The 27,790-nt window shown below is 39.2% G+C and overlaps 1 protein-coding gene across 2 annotated transcripts; it reads left to right on the plus strand.

Annotated features, from left to right (window-relative positions):
* The first annotated feature begins 215 nt into the window (after window positions 1-215).
* On the plus strand, window positions 216-27,765 carry ALG5 (ALG5 dolichyl-phosphate beta-glucosyltransferase). Of its 2 annotated transcripts, none has more exons than XM_065902275.1 (10): window positions 216-539; window positions 4,776-4,947; window positions 5,361-5,407; window positions 5,745-5,813; window positions 6,350-6,442; window positions 7,996-8,109; window positions 13,528-13,587; window positions 18,448-18,599; window positions 25,437-25,522; window positions 27,567-27,765. In XM_065902275.1, the coding sequence occupies exons 2-10, from the start codon at window positions 4,809-4,811 to the stop codon at window positions 27,680-27,682; spliced, it is 876 nt and encodes a 291-aa protein (XP_065758347.1). In that variant the 5' UTR covers window positions 216-539; window positions 4,776-4,808; the 3' UTR covers window positions 27,683-27,765. The 2 variants fall into 2 exon arrangements, with proteins under 2 accessions (XP_065758347.1, XP_065758346.1); XM_065902274.1 differs by lacking the exon at window positions 216-539 and adding an exon at window positions 1,227-1,364.
* The last annotated feature ends 25 nt before the right edge of the window (window positions 27,766-27,790 follow it).

Here is a 27,790-nt window from a genome sequence, read left to right on the forward strand (position 1 = left end):
TTCAACACTGATTCTGCTACCTGATATCTGGAAGGCACGGCTGTGTGGCCCAGGGTAGAGGGAGAAGAGGTGAGGGTGGTTTCCCGCATGGCTTCGCTTCGACCACCCCAGCCAGACGCCCCTTTTGGTTTTCTTGACCTTGACGTTTTTTGGCGAATCGGCTTTTATGGAAGTTACGAGTGTTTGTTTAGAAACAGTTTGATAGTTCAAGCGTGCGTGCTGATTTATGTAGAATCAGACTTTTCGCGACCCGTTGGACTATAACCTACCAGCCTCTTCTGTCCCTGGAATTCTCCAGGCAAGAATACTGGAGTGGGAGGATCTTCCCAAACCAGGAGTGGAACCTATGTCTCCTGTGTCTTCTGCATTGAAGGCGGATTCTTTATCGCTGAACCACCAGGGAAGCCACCAATCAGGAGTTTCAGAGAAAACCGACCTTACAGCAAAGAATCAAGTGTTGAGCGTGGAACATTATTCCAACGTTTCAGCGTCCTTTCCCCCTCCTCCTTAGGCTGAGCCCTGGGCTTGCCTTCTTCCAGGTAAAAGCCTGCTGCTCGAGCACCGAAAATTTAAAAATTTTATGCGCTCGTTATCCACATCAGGTTACATTACGCAGCTGCCAAGAGTGGGCTCCAAAGAAACAACTTTTGCTGTAGACTGTGTCGTGGCTCAAAACCTCCACTTCACCTCCTTCCTAGAAAGGACTGCCGATAAAACGCAGGGCATCCGATTCAATTTGAATGTCAGGTGGATCAAGAGTACACGCAAAATAGTTCATGTTATTAGTTGTTACCGAGAGCTGGGGGAGAACTGGGAAAGTTTTAGAAATAGACAGTAGTGATGGTTGCAGGAAGCTGTGAATGCAATCAATGTCACTGTAGTAGACACATAAACTGGTTAAAATGGGAAATTTTGTTTTATCAGTTTTTCAAAATTAATATAACAAAAAGCTCTTAAATGGGTGAACTTTATGAGTGTGTGTTATATTTTAATAATGCTGTTAAAAAACGATCCGTTGCTATCTGAAATTCAATTTAAGTGGACATCCGTTTATTTCTCCTTGCTGATTCTGACAACCCTACTACGTTTGAACAGAGCCGATCCCACACATAGTCACGCGGTGGCGCTGTGGGCAGCGCGGGTCCCCGGGCGTGACCGGGTCTGGCCGCGAGGCGGCGCTGTGGGCGGCGGGCGCCCGGCAGGCGTAGCCTCTCTGCGGGCAGGAGGCGGGGCTGCACGGCCGCACTTCCGCGTGTGTGTAGGCGCGGGATAGGGCGGCTGGCGGCCCGGCATGGAGGATGGGTCCGCTCTTGCTGCAGCTGGCGGTGCTCGGCGCGGCGCTGGCCGCCGTAGCCCTGATTCTGGTGAGGAGAGGGGTTGGGGACAGACACGGGCCTGGGCTCACTGCGCTCCTGGAGGCGCGGCCCCCAGGCATCCTCTCCTCCGAGCTGTCCGCTCTTTGACGTGTCCTTGCACTACGCTTCCCCAAGCCTAGACCCCAGAATTTCACACCCCCTTTCCTTCCGTTCTTTGTTTTTATTTTGGAGCTCCTTCTCCCTGCGTGCCCAGAACCTAGCACTTGGCGTTCATTGGGACATGCCCACCCCGTCTTCTCTTAGTCCCCTGGTTCCCGGACCTTCTGCCCATCCGCCCTCTCAGCCCTGACCGCTCCAAGATTCCCTCCCGGGTCTGCAGTTCTGGCCCTACCCGGGGAGGTCCTCAGCCCCGCCAGAAAGTGTGTGCTTCTAGACACTCTCTTTCCTGGTACAGTTAGGCAGATGGAAAGTGGTGACAGCACTGACCAAAGCCAGCTATTAGCAGAGTAGATAAGTCAGCGGATCAGGAAGACCAAGCTGGCCAAGGCCTGGTGTTACCGTGTGGTTGGGGGTCGTTATGTCCCAGAATTCAGCCCCCTAAGTTTACTGCATCTGCACGAAACAGTACAGTGGTATTCAAACTCAGATTTTCTTTGCCACTACTGTGGAAACACAGAGACATTTTAACACTTCCTGATCCGTAAGTAGTAGAAAATTTGCCAAGTGAACTTTCTCCCATATAATTTGGGATGGGCCCGCCATCTAGTTAGTAAAGAGAGAGATTTCCGCTTCCTTGACGTTGAGGTTAGCAGCCTAGGTAGCATTGCCAGCGAGGCCACTGGGCCAGCTTCTCAGAACTTACAGCTTAGAGGTAGTTTAAATAGAGAACAAGCAATGTATCCTGACATGTTTAGTGTTTGTGTCTGCCTGAGAGAAGAGGTCTGTTTTTCCCTTAGTAGTATATGGAGAATTGTTTGTTTTTTTCAGGTTTTTGGTGGGGCAGAGTTTGACAGAATACTAGATTGAATCTGTCTTGCATTGACTCTGTTAAATGTGCACCTTATGAGGTTGTACTAGAAGTATTTGATCGTAGTAGCTCAAAGTGGTTATAAGAGCTTCGATTTATTGAATACTTCCAATATGTTGGATATTGTATTCAGCTTTCAACCGGGATTCCCTTGACTGGTGAGGAAGCTGATGTTGGAAAGATGGACTCATGGAGGCAAATGTCACCCAACTAGTGGAACTTCATTTTTTTAGATGCCAGAGCAGGAAATCATTACAGAACACATCAGTCTTGTTTCATATATATCTCCCCACTGTCTCTTTACCCGCTTCCTTTCTGAATTAATTTTGAAGCAAATTCAAGACATAACATTTTATCTGTAAATGTTAAGCATTTTTCTCTGAAGTTAGGACTGCCTTCTAAAAACATAGTCACAATAAGATTATCGCAGTTTTAAGTTTAACATTGTTAAGTGATTTAAAATACACTGTTGGCTCAAATGCCTCGTGTTTGTATTAGTATAACTGGTTTATTTCATTCCGTATCCACACACACTTAGCACTAGATCGGTTTGTCTCAACTCTCTTAAACAATTTCTCCTCTATTTTTTTCTTTTGTCTTTCATAAAGAGTCATTTGTTCTGTAGAATTTCTCACAATCTGGATTTTACTAACTGTATCCCTTAGGTGACTTTTAACATTTTGCTCTGTCCCCTGAATTTCCTGTGAACTGCTGGTTACAGCTGCAATTTGATGAAATACATATTTGAGTTTTAATCAAGAGAAGTGTGTGAATGGTGCTAATTACTCCTTTTGTGTTGTATCAGGAAGCGTGTGATGTCTGATTTTCTTTGGTGTCTAGTGGGATTCACAGCTTCAGGAGTTACCAGCTTGACCCACCAATCATAAAGTTTGTCATTAACCTAATGGTTTTAGCAGGCATTGATGATCACTGCCTAAATCTGGGGGTTGCAGAGTGGAATATTCTAATTGTATCATTCCTTCCTGTGTTACCTAGAATTTTGTAATGAAAAAAATTCATCCTCAGCTATTCAGTTACTCTGAAATACCTTTCATATTTTAAAAGGTTAAGATAAAAAGGAAGTTTTCAAAATAATGAGATGGTTCCCTGGCTTCTTACAAAGGTGATTAATTTTTTCTTTTCAGTATCATTAGGAACCCATGATGTAAAGTTTTTCCTTTGTTTTGATACACTGCACTAGTTTTTCTTTTTGAAGCTTCAGTTCTTCCCTGTCAAGTTGGCTACTGTGTCATTATGTCTGTAGCTTCCTAGCCTGACTGCTACTCCACTTGAATCAGCCATTCCTCCTAGGAGCACTGGTTACTTTTAGTAGGAAATTGAATTTAATAACCACCATCTGGATGCTTGGAGTACAGAGCAGGAACTCTTTAACCACTAGGCGGCACACTGCCTTCCTACTCATGCTAATCAGAAGCACATTCGATTTCAGTATGTTTCCAGTGGGATGTTATAAATGGTCACTGAATTACAAATGAATTGCATTCCCAAAGTTGGTAGGTTGATTAGAATCAAAAAGTTGATTGTTTTGAAAGCAGAAAGTATATCAGTAGAAACAGTGCTACAAATGATGGTTATTTCCAAAGCCAGCTCCCTAGTGAATCTGGAAGAGGGCTATATAATGTTAGCAGTTCATAGTGCCTACAGGCTCCAAATTTGATACTTGACTCCAAAAAATTCTGTGTTCTGAGCTGAAGTCTGGGATGAGTATATGTTCTTCAGCCTTTTTGTGCTTATTCTGGGGCCGGCAGACGCTTTCCTTGCAACCTGGATTAGCTGGTCCTGAATGAGAGGCCTGGCCTCGCCCACAGGCTCTCCCTGCAGTGTGTCCTTTGTCACCAGGCTCTGCGGGGAGTGGGGCAAGGGGCTGGGGGTTCAGGGCATCTCGGGGTAGGTGGCACTTCCGGAGTGACTGTTCCTTTTTAGACCTGAGATGACAAGCCTGGGGCATGACAGGACACAGAGAGCCCCCTGGGGCATTAGTACCTTAGTAAGGGGAAAGGGACAATAACAATCAGTTTACAAGAAGAGGTGAATGGTTGGAGTTTTGAAGTCTCCTCCAGACCGTTGTTAATGGACTAGAAACAGTAAATATTTCACCTCATGGGGGAAGCATCATGTAAATGATGTATATTCTATAAGTGTTAGTCACTCAGTCATGTCCAACTCTTTGCGACCCCATGGACTGTAGCCCACCAGGCTCCTCTGTCCATGGACTTCTCCAGGCAAGAATACTGGAGTGGGTTGCCATTCCCTCTTCCAGGAGATCTTCCTGACCCAGGGATCAAACCCAGGTCTTGTGCATTGCCGGCAGATTCTTTACCATCCAAACCACCAGGGAAGCCCCTACTCTAACATAACACATGTTTTAAAAGGTCACCACAATATAATCTTATTAACATATCTGCTTTTAGATTTCCTTTGTTGCATTTATAACTGCTACAGAGATGCCACACCTTCAACGACATGAAGAAGAGAAGTTCTTCTTAAATGCCAGGGGCCAGAGGGAAGCCTTACCCAGCATTCAGGACTCACCTAGCAAACAGCTTTCTGTGGTCGTGCCTTCATACAATGAAGAAAAGCGGTGTAAGCCCTCCTTGATTCTTCTGGTAAGGGGTAGTTTGGGAAGAAAAGGAAATTGAAAGTTTGGACTTGGCCAGAGCCTTGATACTTGTGGGCTGTAGAGAGTGTGCACAGTTGTGGTAGTTGTGGATTAGATGAGAAAGGATGAGTGTGGATTAGACGAGAAAGGAGCATCCAGTCTGACGCTGAAGTGTTGAAGTGATGAGCGAGAGGGGAGCAGAAGACAGACGTTCCAGATAGAAATAGCCTCAGCCTCAGAAATAGAGACAGCCCGGGAGGGCTTAGTTAGTCAGGCTTCTTTGATACATAAACTGTGTGCTGGGATAAAGTGATTTTCAAAAGCAATTTATATATGTGTGTGTGTATATATATATATATATATATTTTTTTTTTTTTTCTTCTTCTTCTTCTTTAAGTGCCTGTAATGATGGATGAAGCTCTGGGTTATCTGGAGGACAGACAGGTATCATGTTTTCTCTGATGTCTAATTAATACTAGAACGGGTCACCAAGCTGTGGACCCCAGGCTGGATCCGTGATGAGAGGCGGTGCCGGCCATTCTGGAGCTGTCACGGTCCTGGCCTCTGTGCTCAGCCTGTTGCCTTGGCCTTTTTACACATTATATACTTTGTACAGTTACATTCTATAAGTGTGCTTTGTACACTTAAACTTGTATTCATATTTATATACATAAACAGTAAAAAAAAAACACTAGTTGTTTTTTTAGCTTCCTTACAACTTGATTCCAATTCTTGATGTTGGCCATGCCGGATGGTGGTATTTTATTTTTGCTTTTTGCAGAAACAAGATCCCACCTTCACTTATGAGGTGATAGTAGTTGATGATGGCAGCAAAGACCAGACTTCAAAGGTAAGTCTGCCGAGGAGCCAGCAGAGAGAAAGAGGTTGAAGACTCAGAGGAGGACAAGTCCGGTGGGATTCTCTGCTGAGAGTGAGGAATTCGAGGAGAAGATTTGGGGGAAATGGTGCAGGATACAGACAGCTTCTCTGGGGAGTAAGGTTGGCTGCTGACAAGTAAACAGGCCTTTAAGCAGTTCTGGGAACCCAGTCACAAATGTGTCACAGTCAAGGAGCACGTGGCTTTTATTTTTGTTTTCTCTAGAAGCTCTGTAGCTTAGGCAGAGGAGTCAAGAAGAAAGAGGCAGCCACTGCCTGTTCTGGTGTCTCCCCTGCAGGAGAGAGAGCTGTGACCTCAGCAGTCAGGCTCGGATCTCGGCCCCAGGAATTGAGCAGCTTCTCTAGGCCACCAGAACCTGCGTGGGTGCCACCTGGTCACAAAGAGACAGCTAGAGTAGCAAGTGTTTAAGCCAAAATCAGAAACCCAGTTTCTGTTACTGTCTTGGAATTCAAATTTGTTTTAATTCTGACTTTTATGTAATTTGACAGGTAGCTTTTAAATACTGCCAGAAATATGGAAGCGACAAAGTACGAGTGATAACGCTAGTGAAGAACCGTGGAAAGGGCGGAGCAATTAGGATGGTAATAACCTAATTTCAGCATTTTTATCTGAAATATGAAGGTATTTTGAATAGCCTCTTTTGTCGATTACAGCACATGTATGTTCCACAACGGGCTTGTTAAATACCAGCCTATAAATAAGGCTGGTAAATTGCTTTTAATAATAACTTCTTACATATCTGTAAATATAACGTGATCACAATAAAAACAAAATATCATGTCATAGTTGTGATGTGCTGGGTGATTCGGAAAGAAGTATCATCTTGGTCTAGCAGTGAGGTGGAGGCCCTCGGTGGTAGAATCGGGAGGGTCGCCCACATTCAAGAAACCCCCTTATCATGTATCACTGAGTTGCTCCTTTATTATTGTTACTTTTTAATCTTAAGCTTATAGCTATCGATTTTGTACCTTGTAATGTTTCTCTTTTCGAAAACTTAGTATGTGATGTTCAGATGTTAAATACAACTTCTTTATTTCTTCTTTTTCACCCATATTCTAATGAATATCATAAAAAGACATCACATTTACTAATAAGTGGCTTAATCGTGTAGAAGAGATGATCAGATTTCTGTCTAGATTTGTATGTGCTGTGCTTAGTCACTCAGTCGTGTCCCGACTCTTTGCAACTCCATGGATTGTAGCCCACCAGCCTCCTGTGTCCATGGGATTCTTCAGGCAAGAATACTGGGGTGGGTTGCTATGCCCTCCTCCAGGGGATCGTCCCGACCCAGGGATCAAACCGGGATCTCCTGCATTGCAGGTGATTCTTCACCAGCTGCGCTACTGAGGAAGCCCCCTAGATTTGTATATGTGTATCTTATCTATAGTCACACTGTTAAGTGACAGTATATTCCCACTGAAGAAACAATGTTTTCACTCAAATGCACCATGAAATTAAGAGCTGATGCATAGTTTCTGTGTGAAGTATGCACTGGCAGGGCCATATTCTGCCCAAAGATTGATCAATTCAAAATTTAGTGGCATAAGTTTGCTAAGTGTCAGATGCCTAAAATAATATTTGAATATATCCACACTCCCTAAATTTTAGTGGCATTCTACATTTCTTTACTCATCAATTAATTTTAAATATTTTAGATCCCATCATAAAAAAAACCAAAGCTCTGTCATGTTATGATGCATTTCACTGCAAACCTGTCTATATTATATTTGCTCAATCTCTCCATAAATATCTTCTCCATATATTTCTCTAAGGAGCCCCTGGTCCCTGTTAAGTGCCATTGTACTTAAATAATACAGATATAATATTTATAGTAAGTATTTTACATTTTTATTCTTACTGATGCAGCATATCTTTATCCAAATCTATTTTCTCATCTCGATATTTTCCAAGGTAGTAGTATGACCTCCCAAAGCTTTTAAAATCATGAAGTAGACACTGGATACTTCTGGAATTATCTTATCAATTGTTTTCAGGGAATTCTGGCCTCCTTCTGCCATGTCATACCTAATATTTCTTTCTTGGATATTTTAAGTAAAGCAGAACAAATTGCTATGTCACCGAATTTAACTTTGATTTTAGGCAACTTTCTTTTAATTGAAATTTTGACATACAGGGTGTATTCAGTTCTCGAGGGAAAAAGATCCTTATGGCAGATGCTGATGGAGCCACAAAGTTTCCAGATATTGAGAAATTAGAAAAAGGACTGAATGATCTACAGCCTTGGCCAGTGAGTATAAGAGTATGGTTTAAATGATATTCAGTAAAGAACAGAGGGGGCCTAAAGTAAAATCAAAATGGTGTTTTTAAGTTAAACAGTTGGGGAATTTTTTTTTTTTTTTTGGTATGAAATTCCTATATAGCAGTCCCACAAAAGAGTTAATTACTAACATTCACTGATTTTCTGAGATTGACTTCACAATTACTTGTTTAATATTCTGTCCATCTCTCTCAATTTTAAATTGCTTTACTCCCACCAGAGTTTTAATATTTATCATGCATATTCAGCTAAATCTTTTATGTAAAACCACAGACTGACACTTCTGGGTGGAGATGTGAAATGGAACTGGACCACAGAATCTTGTTTTTACGAAACAAAACACAAGCAACAACCACTCGAAAAAGATTACGTGTCTGTCTGTGCCACAACTTCAGAAAGAGGAGGTTGACTTTCACTCCGCATAATGCATCTGAGATTCATCCCAGTTGCTGTATATATCAGTGATTTATGCCTTTTAACTGCTAAGTGGTATTCCATTGTGTGGGTGTACCACAGCTTGTTTATCCATTCAACTGTTGGAGGACATTTGGGCAGCTTTCCAGCATTTGGCAATTATGAATAAAGGCAGTATCAACATTTGTTTTAAAAGAAAAAAAAAGTAAAGGTTGAGGAAAGAAAGAAAATTCTGGTGCCATTTCTAGCCTTTAAAAGCCATTTAGAGAAAGAAGGTAACTTGACCGTATTCTGAGCTTTTTACCGAATACTCCTGATCCAGAAAGATGCAGACTTTGAGGATGAGGTAGTGCCTTTGGACAGCATTCACTGAGCACAGTATCCCAGGATTTAGCAGAAGTCACTAGGGCTCTCCATTGTCGGGGCTTCAAACTGGGTGTGGATCCATTCTTCAGAGCCGTGCACCCTTATACGGGAATGACAAAAATCTCACAACAGCAAGGAACCCAGGTAACCCAACGAAGCTGCATAGAACTTTATCAGTTTTCTGTGTGTCTGCTCGACTTTGGCCTGTCAATAGTTATTTCAGTTTTTAAATAGCAGATTTCTTTTTCTTATCATCCTGGTCGTTTTCTACCAAAGTTGGTGAGGATCCAGTCACAACATGACACCGTTACCTCATAGATACTGCCATCGAACCTTGACTCCCATCCTTATACTGGTACAGGTGTTACCTCTGTTTCTGTATTTCTTTTGCTTTGTTAAGAAATGGAAGTGTGGGTCTGAATTTATTACACACCAGCATGTTCAATTTCAGTTTCTCAGGATACAGACTCTTGTTCTGTCTTTAATGTAATTGGTACTCCCTTTTCAATCCATTTGAGCCACAAAGCCCATAAGCATGCCTCACATGTATCTCCTTAAAACCTAATGAATACTGACTAGAATAATTCTGAAAATAATGAAGCAGGAACATGAATTTCAGCGTAGTGGAGTTCTCTAATGAATACACAGCTGACTCGCTAGATGGCAGAAGTTAACGTAAATGTTTACAGCATTGGTTTGACAGGATCGCCAGCGTGTTCCTCAGTGGCTTCCACTGTTCTCTTTCTTCTGGGCTGGTTTTATTTTTAATTACAACAATAAGAAATCTGCTCCGGCTGACCCTTGAACAACAAACGGGGTATAGGAGTGCCTACACGCCACCTCCCTCCACCTGCCCGGGTCAGCCCTGGGTTGTTCAAGGGTCAGCTATGCTTCTTTCTTGTGTCTCATCTTAAGAGTAACCAGGTCACATATCCTCGTCTAATTGTTCTTACCTGGTGAACTTTAAAAAGTTTCCTGCAGTCCTTTCTCTGAAGATGATTATTCTTTTAAGGTTGTGAACTAAATGTGTATAATTCAAGTAGAGCTTTATATGACAAACATATGAAATAGGGATGTATAGTTCCAAGTATTTTATCTTTTTTTTTTTAATGTAAAGCTTTTCTCCCAGCTTTTCAGTTTCCTAACCTGTAGTATCCTACCTCAATAAACATATGTTTGATTTTATAAAATAATTTTTTGAGCAAAGTACATAATGATCACTTGTTTAGTAGTTTAACTATTGGAAATAGAATCAACTGGGACTAGCATGCAAGGAGTGATTTCTTAAGCCAATTTTTTGGATTTTTTCCCCCTAGACTGGGGTAAATAGTACTTGAAAAAGAAGCGCAAAAGCAAAAAAAAAAACACAAGGAAATAATACAAAATGTTAGCAGTGGCTGCTTTTAGGTGGCGAGATTATGCATGAGTTTTTATAACAACTTTTATTCTGTATGCATGTAAATTTATATACTTACCAATTTCTTTACAATGAACACTTTTTAAAAATTTATTCTGATTAATGGTTCAAAGTTCAAATAGTATAAGAAGGTATGCAGTGAACCTAGCTCTGCATTTCTCAGTCACCCAGTCACTCTCAGAAGTTAGTGTTATCCATTTCTGCATATCCACCTAGAAGATGTACGTTGTATTCTTTATTTTTTAAATACACACTATGCGTTCTTCCTGTTGTTTGCATTTCACAGCATATCTGGGAGATCGAGCCTTCTGTGTACATCAGAATCCTTCCCTATTCTTTCACAGGTCCATAGCCAGTCCCTTTGGATGGACATTCAGGTTGCTTCTTCAAACAGTACTGAAGTGATCAACCTTATATAGATGCCATTTTACACATATGGAAGTTTATTATGGGAAGAATCCCTAGCTGTAAAATTGCTGGGTCAAATTGTGTGTATATTTGTAATTGGGATAATAGTTCTCAAATTGCTGTGTACATAGAATGTGTGTGTACAATATGGTAAAAAATTAATAGATTTTATTTACATTGCTCTTGGTATAAGCATGACTGAGATAGGAATCTCTTCAGTGGTTTAAAAGGTATCTCCACTTCTTATTTTTGTGCACTTGTGTTTATAACCTTCATCTCTTTCCAAATCAGTTGTTGAGTACTTTTCTTAATAATTTGTAGGAGCACTTATAATACATTTTGGAAATTAGCCTTTTGTCTGTAATGTAAATTATTGCTGTATTTTGCCCCAATTTATTTGTCTTTTAATTTTTAATGTGGTTGGATTTTTCTTGTTTTGCCATACAATAATTTTTAAAATTGTCTTGTCAAGTTGATGAATTTTTCTGGAGTTTGTATATTTGTGCCTTCCTTGGGATCATTTAAAATATTATTTCTGATAACTCCACTCTTAAATCTTCAGTGCTATCTGGAGCATGTTCTAGTCAGTAACTGGTTCAAATCCAGTTTAATTTGGTTTCTAAATGGCTACCAAGGTGTCCCACAGCATCTTTTTCCCACAGATTTAAACATGTTTGTCTTTACCATACTCTTAAGTACACATGCGTTTTGTGTGTGTGTTTCTGGCCTTTCCCTTCTGATCTGTAGGTTCATCTATTTACATTCTACTACCTTAGTTTTTTGGGCTTCCCTGGTAGCTCAGCTGGTAAAGAATCGGCTTGCAATGCAGGAGACCCTGGTTGATTCCTGGGTCCGGATGTTCCCCTGGAGAAGGGAAAAGCTACCCACTCCAGTATTCTTGGGCTTCCTGGTGGCTCAGACGGTAAAGAATCTGCCTGCAATGTGGGAGACCTGGGTTCAATCCCTGGGTTGGAAAGATCCCCTGGAGGAGGGTATGGCAGCCCACTCCAGTATTCTTGCCTGGAGAATCCCCATGGACAGAGGAGCGTGGCGGGCTATAGTCCATGGGGTCGCAGAGTCCGACATGACTAAGTGACTAAGCACAGCGCCTTGGTTTTCCCAGCTTCCCTGGTGGCCCAGTGGTAAAGAATTCCCCTGCAGTGCATAAGACATGGGTTCAGTCCCTGGGTTGGGAAGATCCCCTGAAGAAGGAAATGGCAACACAGTCCAGTATTCTTGCCTGGGAAATCCCCTGGACAGAGGGGCCTGGGGGACTGCAGTCCATGGGGTTGCAGAAGAGTCAGACACACTTAGTGACTAAACAACAACAACTTTAGTTTTAATTATTTTTAGCTTTATAATGTAACTTTAAATCATCTGGCACTAGTCCTTTCTCACTGTTAGAATATTCTTGGCTCTTCTTGGTTCTTTATTTTTCAATATTAACTTCCAAATTGGCTTATCTAAATCAATGAAAAAATATTTTTATGTTTCTATTGTTATGGCTTTAAATTTAAAGGTTAGTTTAGGGAGTTGCCTTTTTAATGCTGTAATCACATCCTCTCATCCATGGTCATGGTCTTCCCTCTGTGACTGGATATTTTTCTTCCCTTTGGTTGCATTTGTATGTTTCCTTTATTTAGATCTTGCTACATTTCTTGTAAAGATTATAAATTTTCCTTTTTATTCATATTATGAATATTGTTTTTGCTTCCATTATGATTATCTGATCGTTGTATCTACATATAAGATTAAAATATTATATATATATTCATTTTGTGCACACTTATCTTTTACATTCTCTTATATACATTCTCTTATTTGTAATTAGTTTTCAGTTGATATTCTTGGGTTTTACATAATGCAGTGATGACATATAAAATCACATTATCTACAGATAACCCTTTTCTTTCTAATACTTCTAATTTTTCTTATAATTATATTGATAAAGTATTTTCAGTTAGAAAAATCACTTAAATATATGAATTCTGAAATAATCTATGCCTCTTATATTTAGCAGGGAAAACTGTCATCTCAGTAAATACAATTAGACAAGATTCTGAACTCAGTAAACCTTTAAAGATATTTAACATTACTTTATGGAGAAGGAAATGGCAACCCACTCCAGTACTCTTGCCTGGAAAATCCCATGGACAGAGGAACCTTGTAGACTACAGTCCATGGGGTCGCAAAGAGTCGACCCGACTGAACGGCTTCCCTTAAATCAGTGTCAACAAGTTCTTAATGAGGTAGGTAGCTAGCTAGTATTGCTAAGAAGTGGTTCTGCCATTTAAGTAAGACCACAAAGACTCTAAACTGAGGATCTGACACCTACAGTGTATTTGCTTTTTTTACAAAATTAAACAAATTTTTGCCTAAAGCTAGCTGGGATAATAGGATCATCACAAGTTGCAGTTTCCGGAACTAAAATTAGATTGAAATCTTATCTGACCTAGAACATCTTCCTTCAGGCATTCAGCAGCCTTCAGAAAGAATAACCTTATTTTGAGCTAGTTTGGTTGTTAGTTTACTGTGTCTCTTACTCAATAAACAAGCAGAATTTTTGTCCTGCCTTATCCAGGTCTAAAAGATGAAAAGTTGGATCCGCTAAGTTAGTATGTTTCCTTCGAAAAAAATTATAATTAAACTGAAGTTTAATACAAAAAAAAAAAAAAAAGATATTTAACATTACTTAAAAAAAAAATAGTTTCTAAAAAATAAGATATTTACATTGAAAGCAAAGATTTTATTAGCGATACTTATTTCACTGCTTCTTTCTTCAGGATCAAATGGCTATCGCTTGTGGATCTCGAGCTCATTTGGAAAAAGAATCAATTGCTCAGGTGAGGCTTTCATCAATCATGCATCTTTTTTTTTTCTTTTTTACATATACCTTAGCATGAAATAAGCTTAAGCTTTCATAATTAATCTCATAAAAATGAAGTTCCTTTCAAAAGAAAGGATTAGCACATACAGGAATTGATTTTTTTAATTTTCTTTTTCCTGAGTATAAAGGGAGAGTGTAGACTTCACTTTGATTTAGGATGCAGGCAGTTCTTTTCTGAAGACACAAAGAGCATCCCCATTCAGTTATCGTATAAGGCAAATTTCTCCAAATGATGTGTATTTGAACCAATCAACTTGCCTTTAGTTTTTCTCATGTCAGCACACTGAAATACTATATTTTAAATTTTATTCAAAGTTTAAATTTTTAAAACTGTTTCCCTTAGAAAAGCAACATAACAAAAAAAAAGAAAAGCAACATAACTTCACATGAGTAAAGTTGTGCTGCCCTTTTCAGTATATTAAAAAAATCAGTAAAGACATTAACTTCTTCAGGTGGTAATTTACAGATTAGGCTAAGAAGCTGGAGTGACTTCAAGGAAAAAATATAACGGAATCATTCTATGCAGTGTTTTTTATTTTAATTCTTTTTCATGTAAAAATGTATTGACCTAATGTATCAGACTCAGTAATTGTCCATTATATTCTTCTGTGTTCATCTGCTAGAGTGGTCACGTAGATTGAGCATAAAGTTGTAGTTTTCAGAGGAAGGTCAAAATCATCTGGGGCTTTTTTTCTTTGTGTTTTTCTTTAATGCACATTCCTAGGCCAGTCTTAGACACTAAATCAGATTCTAGCCATAGGACCACGAGTCTGCATTTTTAAGTTTCCCAGGTCACCCTATGCAACCAGAGTTTGAGAACCAACGGAATATAAGATTGACCCTTTCCCTCAGTGATTCTGAAATAGGACATGAAAAAATTGTAATTTTTTCCAAAAATATACTGATAGCAGAACCATTAAATCCCTTAAGGATTTTGCTCAAATGTGAAAATTTGAACTCTCCTGTTTTTTTTTTTTTAAGAAATAAATTATTATACCATCTTCAGCATCTAGTCTAAATGTAACTCTGTAACCCTATGAACTCTTACTGGTATTTGGAAAAGGTTAATCTATTAACCATAGAGAATATCAAACTCCTAGAAGTTTAGTGCTGAAAGAGTTTAGAGGCTAGCTAGTCCAACACTTCACTGATACACAAGAGATAAGGAAAGGAAAAGTGTATGTGCAAGACGTTCAGAACATGATTTATAATTGTGAAATACTAGAAACTATAAGGTACTGTATCCCAGCGCTAGAAAGTGTACATATTTCCCCTGGATGAAATGGCATACAGCAATAAAATACATGATAGTGGGCTTCCCTTGTGGCTCAGCTGGTAAAGAATTCGCCTGTAATGCGGGAGACCTGGGTCCAACCCCTGGGTTGGGAAGATTCCCTGGAGAAAGGAAAGGCTACCCCCTCCAGTATTCTGCCCTGGAGAATTCCATGGACTGTGCAGTCCACAGGGTCACAAAGAGTCGGACATGACTAAGAGACTTTAACTTCACTTCACGGTGGAGACTGTATAATAATGTAGGGAAATACTAAAATGTTAGGTTGCATGGAAAACAGTATGATACTATAAATGCAGTATACTTGTTTGTGTTAAAAAATCTATTCAAACAAAAACACTTAATGAAAACAGACATTAATTTAAGGGTTTTGTGAGTAAATTTTTTCCCTTTTTAAAAAAATATATAAATGGGGAAAAAACTATAATAAACTTAGAAAGGAAAAAGATTGGAGAAATAGGAAGCAGTTGAAGTAATCTAGAAATGATTGGGATCTGTTATTGTTGTTGGCAATAGAAGGGAATTGTGGTTTTTGGCTTTGTTTTTAACATGTAAATTCTTTTCATTTAGAATTTCCATTAGTTGAAAACTCTTTGAATTTTTTCAAAATAGTATTGAGAATGAGACTGTGCTATGGTCTGGACCTTCTTTTACTAAGTACTGCTTTTAACCAGTCATCAAGGGATCTTTTCTTTTGTCATCTGTCCATCCATTCCTCCATCTCTAAAACTTAGTGACTGACATAGTGCTTTAGGGCTCTATAGAATTGGCAGCTGCTCCAGAAAGAAACGCTAAACTGATCAGCAGTTGTTCACTGGAGCCGCTGTGTATAACTCCTGCTGAGTAGGCTTGTTGTTCAAGTCTAGGTGATTCTCATAGAACTAGGTCTGTCTTAGAGAAGGTCATCTCCAAGGGGCAACATGTCTATTTGGCCACATGTCCAAGAAGCTGCGGCATGGCCATCCACTTCTTGGCCGCTGGGGTTCTTTTAACATGCTACAGGTGATGCAGATCCTCCATGCTGATTGATCTGTGGACAGTGAGAAAATCACAGGAGTATTAATTAACACAGTAAACAGCAACTTTGGTAACTAAACTATGTAGTTTTCAGACTTACCTTACCTAAACACCCTTACACATATTCTCAGTTAATCCTACTGTCTGTTCTGTTGCCCTCTTAGAAGACAGACATGCATGATACAGCACCAGTGGGGTCATTTAAGCCTCCTTAAATGTGTTCATATGTTCTGTGTAGCAGTTAAGACAGTTGTGTTTATATTGTCTGGGTATTCTCAAATTTATCATTTTTAAAGGATTCAAAATAGAATCCATTACTGTTTGTTTGATCTCTTTATATTTTTGAAGAGTCTTTGCTTATATCTTGAGACTTCTTTAACTTCTCTTTTTAAGATAATAAAATTACCAGTCAGCTTTAAATTTCACCTGAATTCCTTGTTTATGTCATAAATATTAGAAACTATTGTGAATGTTAAAATAGTAAGTATTTTAAAATATCTACTTCAGAAGTTCATATAATGCTCTCCTATGACTTTGTTACCTTCATTTAACTAAATAGGTCTGTGTTTTTAGATGTCTTCTAAACTTTAAGATACTTTTTAAAGTTTTAAAAATTAAAGATCCTGTTGTTTATATTGTTTTGCTTTTCAATATGTTATAAACCAAATAAGTTAAAGTCCTCATGTGAACTCCACATGTTTGTGGTTTTTTTTGTTTTTTTTTTTAAGATAGCCATTATCCTAAAACAAACAAAAATCTTCTATTAACATCCAAGCAAAAGCAGTCATGAATATTTTTATTTGGTTGCTAGTAAGCTCATCTCAATCACATTTAAAATCATTTGAGAACTAGTTTATAGGTATTGTTTTTCTACCTTTTAATTTTTATTTTTCTATCTTTCGATTTCTATTTGTTCCTTTCCTAAGCATAAATGGTCTTTTGGAGGTTTAATCAGTCAACCAGTATTTGTTGGAAATATTTTAAATGGAAGGCACTGAGCAAGCTGTTGTGAGATTCCCAGAGTATTTTAAGATGAGGTTTCTGCCCTATCTGCTTAGCGAGGTAAGAGATACTTACATCAAAACCTAACTGATGATTCTAGGTGATTAGTGAGAAGTGCTAGAGCTTTCCGAAGACTTTGTTTTAGTGCCATCTAGATAAGTTTGATATTTTAGTCTTCCTGCCCTTCTTGTCCTGTTTAATACACAAGGGAAATTCAGTCAGGAGGTTAAAGTGAGCTTTCAAGCCACCTTCCCTTACTAAAAGCATTTATTAAATGTCTGTTACTCCTGTACCAAACACCAGGCTAAAGACTTTAATATTGTACTGTTTAACCTTCACCTTTGTGAGGCAGGTATTTCCATTCTAGATGAGGGAAGTGGGATGTAGAGAGTGGAAGTAACCTGCTCAAGGTCAGCCTAGTTATTAATGGAGCCAGGATTCAAATTCAGGCTGCTCAGTGCAGTGGCTTTTCTCTTCTGTCATCTTATATGGCTGTTGAGTCATGATTTTGTTCCTTGGTGATAGAAAAAGTCATGTGAATGAAGAATGATCCTAAAGATTACAGTAATGAAAAAGAAAAGCCAGAAGGAGGAAAGGACCTTGATTTACTAGGACGAGATATTATTTTGCATAGACTTTTATGGGGTTTCTTACGTGCATATGTAATATATCATTCCATGGGTCTATTACCGTAATTATAGAAAATTTTAAGAGATATTATATTTTTTTAATCCTAAATATGAAAGTCTTGACTGCCATGGTAATTACTGATCTGTTTTTCTTATGCTTTTAAGTTTTCATTGTTTTGTGAATGAAATATGTGTTGTGTTACTACTAATAATAAAATTAATGACTGCTAACAATAGGGAATACTTAGATAAAAGGCTACTTAAATTTAATTTCCAAAATATTAAATAACTTAGCCTGCTAAAATATATTTTATCAGAAGTATCTGTCATACTTAACTAGGGAGACCGGGTTTTTGTTTCAGACTCCTTGATGGTCTATGGCTTCTTTGACACTCTTGCTGACCCCTGCTGTTGTGTTCTCATTAGCCAGGTATCAAACTTCAGGTTGAAATCATGTTTCATTTTTCCAAGATATTCTGGTAACTCACCTTTTTTGAAACCAAAATATGTTTGGGGCACAGAGGCACAAAAGCCCGGGTAGCAGAGATGTTCCTCTTGCTCATGGCAGCCCCCCAACTGCTGTGCAGGTTTCTGGCCACTGAAGCCCCAGCTGTCACAGTCACTGTGATTCTCCTTGTCTGACTAAACCTCCAGGAAGGGAGAAACTACTTCTCTAGCTCCTGCCCAACTCCAAGCAGTAGGCATCCTCAGCGTCTAGAATAGAATTCGCCGGGGCAGCTAATGGGATGGTGGTGTTCATGTGTGAGATCTGCCCAGTCAATTAAATATTAAATTGCAGTTCTCTGCAGCCAGATTGTTTTCAGTGTCTCCTTTATAGATAAATGGAAGAGTCATTTATATTTTGTCTTTGTTGCAGCGTTCTTACTTCCGTACTCTTCTCATGTATGGGTTCCACTTTCTGGTGTGGTTCCTTTGTGTCAAAGGAATCAGGGACACACAGTGTGGGTTCAAATTATTAACTCGAGAAGCAGCGTCACGGACGTTTTCATCTCTCCACATTGAACGATGGTAGGTTCCTAACCGGCGTGTGTCTGGTATGTCTTCCTTTGCAGCAGTTACTCCAGGTAATGGGAAGCAACCCTGTATTCTCATAATGAACCTCCAGGTTTAAACAAAATTCATACTTATATCTGTAAACTTAATCTGTGCCTATACTGGTTTGGTTCTTATTTTTAGCATCTCAAACCAAATATAGGGTATGAAGTTATATATTCACCTTAATTATAGACAGGATCAATCAAGAGGCCTGAAAACATCCTTTTCCTTAAGCTTCCTTTTTTCCTTTGAAGAGAAATTCAGAAATATCAAAGCAGAAAAGGGTATCCAGTTTCTTTTTTTTTCTTTTACAGGAGTGAGTTTCTTCTCCTGCCTAAGGCCAATTCTTGGATCTCTGCATCCCCTTCCACCTTCTAAGAACCCAATCCTGTTCACTTACTTTCTCTCTTGTGTGTTTAGCCTTTTCTCTCAACCGTGTTTTTCTCATCAGTTTTTCCAAGTTTAAATTTCCCTCGCCATTAAAAAAGCGTGGTCTCCACTGACACCAGTCACCAGCACCCCTCCAGCCCTAGCCCTCTTTCCTTCCACAGCCAACTTATTCCTGGAAAAATGGTCTCTATTCATTGTCTCCATCTTCCTGCTTGCCACTCCTCACCCGTCCTCCCATCTAAACATCTCGTTACCCTCCTATTATTAAATCCAGTTGTCTTGTTTAATATGACTACTTACCATCTTGATGAATCCATCAACATTTAATACTTCAGAGCACTCTATCTTAAAATATACTGTTATCTCAGCCTCTCTTCATTCCAGACCTCGCTTCAGCTCAGCCTGTTTAGGGACTAACAGTGTGACACAGAAGCCTGAAACCTGGAGTCATTCTTACTGTCCCTTCATTTCTCTTCATCTTCACCACCATCAGTTTGATCATTTTAATTCTGAAACTCCAGTTTCAGAATTAAAAACTCCATAGGACATCGGTTCCTGTGCTGCAGCCAGGGGGATCTCTTAAAAAATTAGAAATGATCAGACACACCTCTTTGCTACCCGTTGCCCTTGAGTGCCTTCCCTGGGCCTTGAGAGTGATGATGATACCAGCATCAATGTTGGTTTTATGATTTTGCCCACCTGAGCCTCCGCATGCAGTTTCTTCCCTCCTCATCACCCACTGCCTCTCCATCAGCATCCACTTATCCTTCAGATCTTCCTTAGGACAGCCTGCCCTCACCCTCTAGTAGACCAGATGCCCCTACTGTGTGCTGTTGGAGCATCATAAACCTTTCTTGTAGCACCTGTCACATCTGTAGTGTTTTATTTGTGTAATATTTCTTTTTCTCTATTAAAACATAAACTCCACAAGAGCAGAAAATCCTAATCAGTTGCACACTTTAAAAACAAAAAGTAAATGGATTTGCGATGATTAAATGTCATAACATTTATGACAATATAAAATATTAACATATGGTATAGTTCACTGTCTAAGAGAGTGCCTGACCCATCATATCTACTCGGTAAATACTGTAGAAAGAATTAATACTCAGTGCTAGTTCTGGGTTCTGTGTGATTTCTGTTTGTGGCAGGAGTCTGCATAATTATTCCGGTAGATATTCATTCATGTAATCTCTGTAACTTTCATGCATGTATTTGCAAATATTTGTTAACCCCTAGAAATAGATGTTGTCTAATCTTCCCAAATAACTTTGTAAAGAAACTGGAGTTTCAGAATTAAAATGATCAACATGTTTTTAAATCCTTTTTCCCTAGGTTAAAATTTTTTTAAGTACTTATATTTGGTCTTTAAATTTAAATGCATGTTTCTGTTATGTTGTTGGAGAAGAAAATATACTGATAGTTAATGGACTCTAAAATCAGAGACTCTTAAGAAGCCACTCCAGAAACACACCTCTGCAGTAGGTATTTTTCATTCAGCGGTTGTGTCCAAATCTAGGGTCAAAGAGCTAGGTTCTTTGTAGTTTGAAAGGAAGGATTTAAAACTGGAGAACAGTAGGGTTTTAGGCTTGACTTTAAAATCATGAAACTTCCTTGTCAGGATTGTTCTAAGGCAGCACTGTCCAACAGAAATAGAATAGGAGACACAAATGCAAGCCATATGTGTAATTTTAAACTTTTTAGTAGCCACATTAAAAAGTAGAAAGATGAAATTTAATACTATCTTTCACACAGTATTAAGCATAGTCATTTTGGCATGCATTCAGTATGAAAAAGATATTGAACTATTTTACATTCTTTGTACTGTGTCTTGAGAGTATAGTACCTGTCGGCTCAGACCAGCCACATGTGGGTCGTGGCTGCCCTCTTGGCCAGCACCATTCCCAGGTTCTATGTGTTCTTTTAAGTTAAAGAATGTGTTTTGGTTTTTTTTTCTTCTGTAAATCTTATGTTCATGTGCATGCCTTTCTAATTACTTATTTGAGATTTGATTGACTTAAAATTTTAACCTCTGACATCTCTCTTTAGGATCCAATAATGTTTCTTTGGTGCCCATAAAGGAGAACCATCAAATAGGCCTGTATCAGCCTGATAAGCAGTAATGTCTCACTGTTTTTATTTAAACATCTCTGTTCCTACACTTCAATCAAGAAACACTATAGAGTTGATGTGGGTTTTCTCTTATACAGTGTAAGTTTTAGAAATCAAATTGTGCATCTACTCATTTCCATGTAGGTATCACCTTAGACAGTTTTTCAAGAGGACTTATTCTAAAGATTCACTGAAATTTTTCTCGTAACTTTCAGGAAATCCAAGTCAAGTAGAGTTTCTAGGTGTTAGAAAACATCCAGGTGTAATACACACTGTATTGCCCAAGTAGAAAAACTACAGCCATCTCTTTGCTTCAGAATTGCTTGAGTATGAGTAACATTAAATGTTAAATATAAATATATATAGTCTCCATCCTCTGAACTCTACCTCACCTAAAGTCTTCCCATTTAATGTTAAGGTATAATTTGACCCCATTTATGAGTAATTTTTAAAATGGATTCTTTGAAATGTTCCTTCTTCTAGTAAATAATATTTTTTATTTTTAATCTGTGTTATGTTTATAATTTAAAATCATTCCATCGGGTTTATAAGAAGAAGACCGTTGTCTTTCGCCCCATCTCCTTTTACTCCCCCGCCCCCCCGCCGTGGCGCCCCCTGCCCGCCCCCCGGTTTCTGCTCCCTTACTGTAGCCGCCGTCATTTCTTTACTGCTTGCTTGTGGCATTTGCTCCATACTCAGAACAAAGTGTCTGCATAGCTGTGTCTCAGTTTTTCAGTTTTAGATATTACTTTCCAAAGTAGGGAATGAATGTTTAAGTATTCTCTTAAACTCCTGTTTATCCTCCACACTTACGTGCCTACTGCAGTTTTAAAATAATTTTGCTCAGCTCAGCGTTGATCATTCTAGCTGGGTAAGGAGAATTCAGATTTGATTTGTAGCATGCAATGAGATTATAGACCCATATAATTGTAGTACTTTTTGTTTTTCCTAAAGGTAATAACTGCCTGGAGCTTTTTGTTGGCATTTCTTGACTGTGGATTTGACACTTCATGCTCACTCTGACAGGAGCGTGAATCCCAGAGGCATCAGATTATGCCTCAGTTCCATCGTTTTCTCAGAGACATCTTGTCGGCTCTTCCTTTCGAGTTGTTTCCTGGTCTGCTACAGCTCCTGTCCTCCATCTAGTTCTCCTTGGCTTCCATCCTATTTTAGTAGAGCACATCCTCTATGAAACTTTCTGAAAATGTGAAACAGGCACTGCAAGACCCCGCTTGTGGAGACGTGCCTTTACTCCACCCTTGTGCTCGTTTACCATTTAGCTGGAGAAAGAGTTACAGGTTGGAAATCATTTTTCCTCAGGATTTGCAAAGCGTTGCTCTGTATTCTTTGGCACTCAGTGTTTCTGTGGAAAAGTCCAGTTCTGTCGATAATCTAATCTTGATTCTTTTCTGTGGCATATTGTTTCCACCCCCCTTTGGAAGCCTTTTTTTCCTCCAGAGTGTTTTGAAATGTCATGATTCAGCAACTTAATATGGCTCTTTTCCATGCATTTTGTTGAGAACTCAGTAGGCCTCTAACTCTGGAAACCCATGTCATTTGTTTCTCAGAAATGCCCTTTAATCCTTTCTTCGACAATTTCCTCTCTTCATTTGTGAAACACATGTAGAACTTCCCTATTGATCCTCTTATTTTCTCTTCTTCCTATTTTTCTATTGAGGTTTCCTCGATTTTGCCATCTAACCTTCCTGTTGAATTTTTATCTCTGCTATCAAAACTGCAGTTTCCTACAACTCTTGTATTCCAGCATTCATTTTTCTGTTTTACGACTATAGTGTCTTCCACTGCATCTCTTAATGTCTCATTGAACACTTGGAGATTTTCTTCTTTCCTTGCCTGTTGTTTTGCTGCAGTTTTTTTATGTTTATTTCTATCATTAAAGTTTAGCTTCAGGTATCTTTAGTATGACCCTGTAAAGCTCATCAGCAGCTGTGTGCATGGTCAAAGAACTCTGACCGACTGGTAAATGTCACTGTGGACTAAGCGAGCGGGGCCACTTTGTATGGGTAGCTCCCAGCTGCAACTATGTTTGGGGGCTGGTCATTTTCACTAAAGTGAGATCCTTCAATCTCCTGCCTAGGACACATGAGCCTGGCTGCCAGCATTTACAGAACCAACTGGAAGAAAGGAGAATCTTACACAGATTTTCAGTGAGTCCTCCAGTTTGCAGCCCACTGCACCTCCTACAGGTCCGTCGAGGCCCCTGATGCCTGAACCTCAGGGGCCTCTGTGACCATTAGCTGCTCTGGGCTTCTCCCTCTGCCACTGTCCACTCTGCCTGGGTACCACTTGTCCAGCTACTTCCCAACATTCAGATTCTTTTTTTTTTTGCTACTCTCGTCAGCTTTTGTTCTTGTCTTACTATCCTTTCATTGCCGTTTTAATTTTAGTGGTCTTTCAGAAGGGAGCAGGAGGGTATATGTGTATCTGCCGTTTAACAGAGTCAGCACACTTTTCATTCTCCAGAAATAGATCTGTTCATGAGGAAACAGATATACCAAGAACTAAGTCACAAAAGCAAACGTGGCGGCTTTGCCCTCTCCACTGTTAAAAAGCTCGAGAAGTCACTTAGCTGGAGAGTGACCCTTCTCTTCATTATCCAGCTAGGAGGACTTGGTACTTGAATTATGATGTTTGCTTTGGTACCAGATTGGTCTTTTATTTATAATATGGTAATGTGTTTTGTTTTAATAAACATCTCACATCTAAAATGTTTAAGGGGTGAAGGCTATAATAAAAATAATAGTTTAGAAGATGAATAACCCTTTCAGTTTTTCTAATATAAATTCAGTTATTCAGCTGCTTTTTCACCCCTCTCCTTTTCATTCATCATTCTTGTGTTGTGCCTTTGATGAGTCAATGATTCTATACTAATAACCTTGGAGAAATATTTAATGATCAGATTATTGAGTATCATTAGAACTAACTCAGAAGCCCATTAGGTAATTTTTGGGTTTTGTGTTGAGAGAGTGAAGGATTAAGCACAAGGCTTAATATTCAAATTGTTTCCTTCTTTCATGAATATCACAATTCTATTTAACGGAAGTTTTACATAGTCCTTTTAGAAACACAAAGAACACTTTTGTAGATGGTTTTATCATCTTAAGTAAATATTTTATTAGGATAAGAAAAAGCATTACATGTTTAAAAAAAAAAGTTTTCATACTGAATTATCCAAATACTTGGGATTTAAACTAGTTGCATAATGGACATTGGTAGTATTGTAGCCAAGAAAACAAAACTCCAAATTCAGATTGCTTGGGATCAGGGAAATCAAATGGAAGTGGATTTGAGGCGTTTTGCTATTTGTGCTAATATTTTAAAATTTTAAAAGCTTGGGAAGTTTGAAGTATGTTCTGTGCAGTCAAGAAAGTGGAGTGAGAAGGGGGTATTAATGTCTCAACAATGAAAGCAAAACAGTAAAAGACTTCAGTGCCTTTAGAGACAGGCAGAAGTACCACAGGGAGTGGTCCTAATGCCAGTGAAAGGAAGCAACTGGGGGAGAGTGCTGTAAGAATCCAACATAGCAGGATTCACTGTTAAGGGAAGCAGATTGGACCTAAACCAAAGGACTGACTGAAGAGGATCTTTAAGAAAGAACCTTCCACAGGTAGAAGGCAGGCTGAGCTGGGGATTGAAACTGAAGATGATCTCTGCACGTCTGTAGTTATACATACCCCCAGGCCTTTCACACGAGCCGAAACTGGCTTTCCACTTTCGCCAGCTGCCACTGCTGTGCAGTCGGGGACAGCGCTGGGGAGGGGAAGGCGGAAGGCAGGCCACGGGGACCCTGTACTTAGAAACGAAGCCTTGGTTCTGTGATGGTAGAACATAACCAAGCAGCTCTAAAGCGATTGAGAACATTCTCTCCTAGTGCTTCTCAATGGTGGTTCTGTCAGCTCTCTTAATCAGTTTAAAATGCTATCAGTTCTGTATCTTGAGCTAGCTAAAGCTGGGATGTGAAAACCATCAATCTTAAAAATTTCTCTTGGATTAAATTTTCTCTTGGACACCAAGAGAACATTTTTACCTCTGCGCGTTCTGCATTGTGAGAGAGACACCATATTTCTCATTTAAATGTTACGCAGTGACACCCAACATTTTTATTTGCCTTGAAACTCCTCCACTCCTTGACTTTTATTTGACCTTACGTTTATCTGACCTTCACTTTTACAATATAAGCTTTTATAATCTGCCGTGTAAGCTTCTTTAAAACATGCCAAGGTAGATAAAGATTTAGTTACACTGTTTGTCTTTTTATAATAAATAGCCATATATTTTCTATTTCAGGGCGTTTGATGTAGAACTGCTTTACATAGCACAATTCTATAAAATCCCAATAGCAGAAATTGCTGTCAACTGGACTGAAATTGAAGGTGAGCATATTGTTTATGTTACAGCTGATCTTAAGTAGGGGGAAGACCTCAGACCATACAGTACGTTGCCAGTGACGTCAACTGGCTTTCCTGTCACCCCTGGCCCCCCTTCAGGGCCCACTCAGGTCTCCTGACTCAGAGAGGCAGTTTCATAGACAATATTGCCTACTGACCCCTGCTACCTGCCTCCAGCTGGCTTACTGCCTTCTGGATTTTTTTAGTCTCTTCTTAGGGTCTTCATTAGGCCTACTGGCTTACCTAAGAAATTGAGTAAAAACTTGTACAGCAGACAGAATCGTGATGACTTCGGGCTACAAGCAAGGTGGATAGCCTTGTAGTAAACTTTACTTTTTATAATACTTTTTTTTTTAGTATTGTATTATGTCATTGCTCATTGAGTTTAGAATACCTACAAACCACTTTGCAAAGAAAGCTAAATGAAGAATTATAGCTGCTTTTACTCCAAATATCCACAATCCATTCACAGCTGGTTTTTAGCTAGTGTCTGTTCATACATCCAAAAATGTAAAGATCTCTAAGGTTTATAATAATGTGAAATCTATCATAATTCCTGATTTCTATTCAGAAGTGCTTAAACAGCTCTCACTGTTTAGAATTCAAAATATATTCTAGTGTTCTCCTTCGCTTAGCTTAGAATGATCCCAAATTAATTCACCGTGTGGGAGGAGCATTACTGGAGACTTTGAGTTACTTCTCCTCCAGGTGAGCATGGCCTCCTCTTGAAAAGTCAGTGTGGTATTAAGCAACCTGAGCTGTTCAGGGACAGAAAAAGTTTAAGAACCAGTCTAGAAACCATACAAACTATGCTCACGTCTGGGAGTCTTGCTGAGTCATACTGAGTTTACAGCGGTTTGACTCATCTCCATGGCAGCAGCACAGACCGCCGGGGAAGGGAAGCAGGTGAGAGGATGCTCAGACCCGTTGTGATCGGCTCCATCCAAGTGTCCGTGTTGCTCTGCACCCAGCATGGACTTTATGGGAAGCTGAAGTGGGGGAAAGTAAAAGTACGTTTCAGTTTAGATCATTTGCTCACTTTGCATTTCTCAGGTAGCTGAGTATTAAATCTCATTAACCGTTTCACTCAGTGAGGAGGTTTTGTGTTCATCATCCCCAGACCCTCTGCTCAAGACTCCCTGCTCGAGCAGGGGCCATCTGAAATTCTGAGTTTAGATCCTCCCAAGTTTTATTTCACATCAAGGTGTTTTGTTTTCATTGTTTTTAGAGAAACCATTCACTTTGGTTTTAAAGATGTTTACCTGTCTTGTCCACGATTTAAATAAAATTACGATGGATTGTTAACTCGATTGTGGTAATCATTTCACAGTGTATCCGGGTATCAGATCATCGCACTGTGCACCTTAAATACATTTGTTTTATTTGTCAATTATACTTCATCAAAGCTGGGGGGATGGGGAGGAAGAAAAAGAGAAAGCCAGAGCATTTGGCCTTAAATCTGGAAACTGTGACTGTCCTGTGGTCCTGACCAGGTCACTTTATCACCCAGCATCCCAGTTACCTGAAACTGGAGGGGACTGCTGACTTACTTAAAAACAATTCCAAGGGGTAAAATAAAGGAATCTAAACTTTAAAACATGCTCAAGGAGGCAAATCTCATGGAGTCAGCTGGGCTTGATATATTACCATTTGACAACCACTGGACAAGAAGGCGGCCTAGCTAAGACATATTTCTTTGATCTGATTTAGAATATTTAGTAGAAATAGAGTAAAATTTGGATTTCTATCTTGGCTTTCTTATCTCAGATTATTAATCTGTACTTGTGTTATATACAGAGGTTTGCCCAATTCTCTGTAGTATATGAAACTGAAAAGCAGTGTGTACAACATGAAGACTTACCCCAAAAAAATCATTTTTACATGTACAAATGGAATTGTGTTTTACATACAGATAATACACATTATGGTGACTAGAAGCTCACAAAGATGGTGTAGATTGACTTCTAAAGTACAGTTTTAACTATTACATTTTCCTCTGAAAATATTTTTAATTATTTTCAAATTACAGGTTCTAAACTAGTTCCCTTTTGGAGCTGGCTACAGATGGGAAAGGATCTACTTTTTATACGACTTCGATATTTGACTGGTGCATGGAGGCTGGAACAAACCAGAAAAATGAATTAGGTTATCTGTCACCTTTGATTGTATTTTTACGTATCAGTGTCACATTGTTTCATTTGAAATTAAAATTTTACAGCCGGAATAAACCTGTGCCATTGTCTGCCTTTTAAT

The sequence above is a fragment of the Muntiacus reevesi genome, chromosome 11 (genome assembly GCF_963930625.1).
Source record: "Muntiacus reevesi chromosome 11, mMunRee1.1, whole genome shotgun sequence".
NCBI lineage: Eukaryota > Metazoa > Chordata > Mammalia > Artiodactyla > Cervidae > Muntiacus > Muntiacus reevesi.

What these genes read in the sequence shown, in the direction of transcription:
- ALG5 (XM_065902274.1), top strand. Translation starts at nt 1,299, where the DNA reads ATGGGTCCGCTCTTGCTGCAGCTGGCGGTGCTCGGCGCGGCGCTGGCC. An exon ending in CCGCCGTAGCCCTGATTCTG is followed by an intron (nt 1,365 to 4,775) that starts GTGAGGAGAGGG and finishes ATCTGCTTTTAG; the next exon opens with ATTTCCTTTGTTGCATTTAT. An exon ending in ATGATCTACAGCCTTGGCCA is followed by an intron (nt 8,110 to 13,527) that starts GTGAGTATAAGA and finishes TTCTTTCTTCAG; the next exon opens with GATCAAATGGCTATCGCTTG.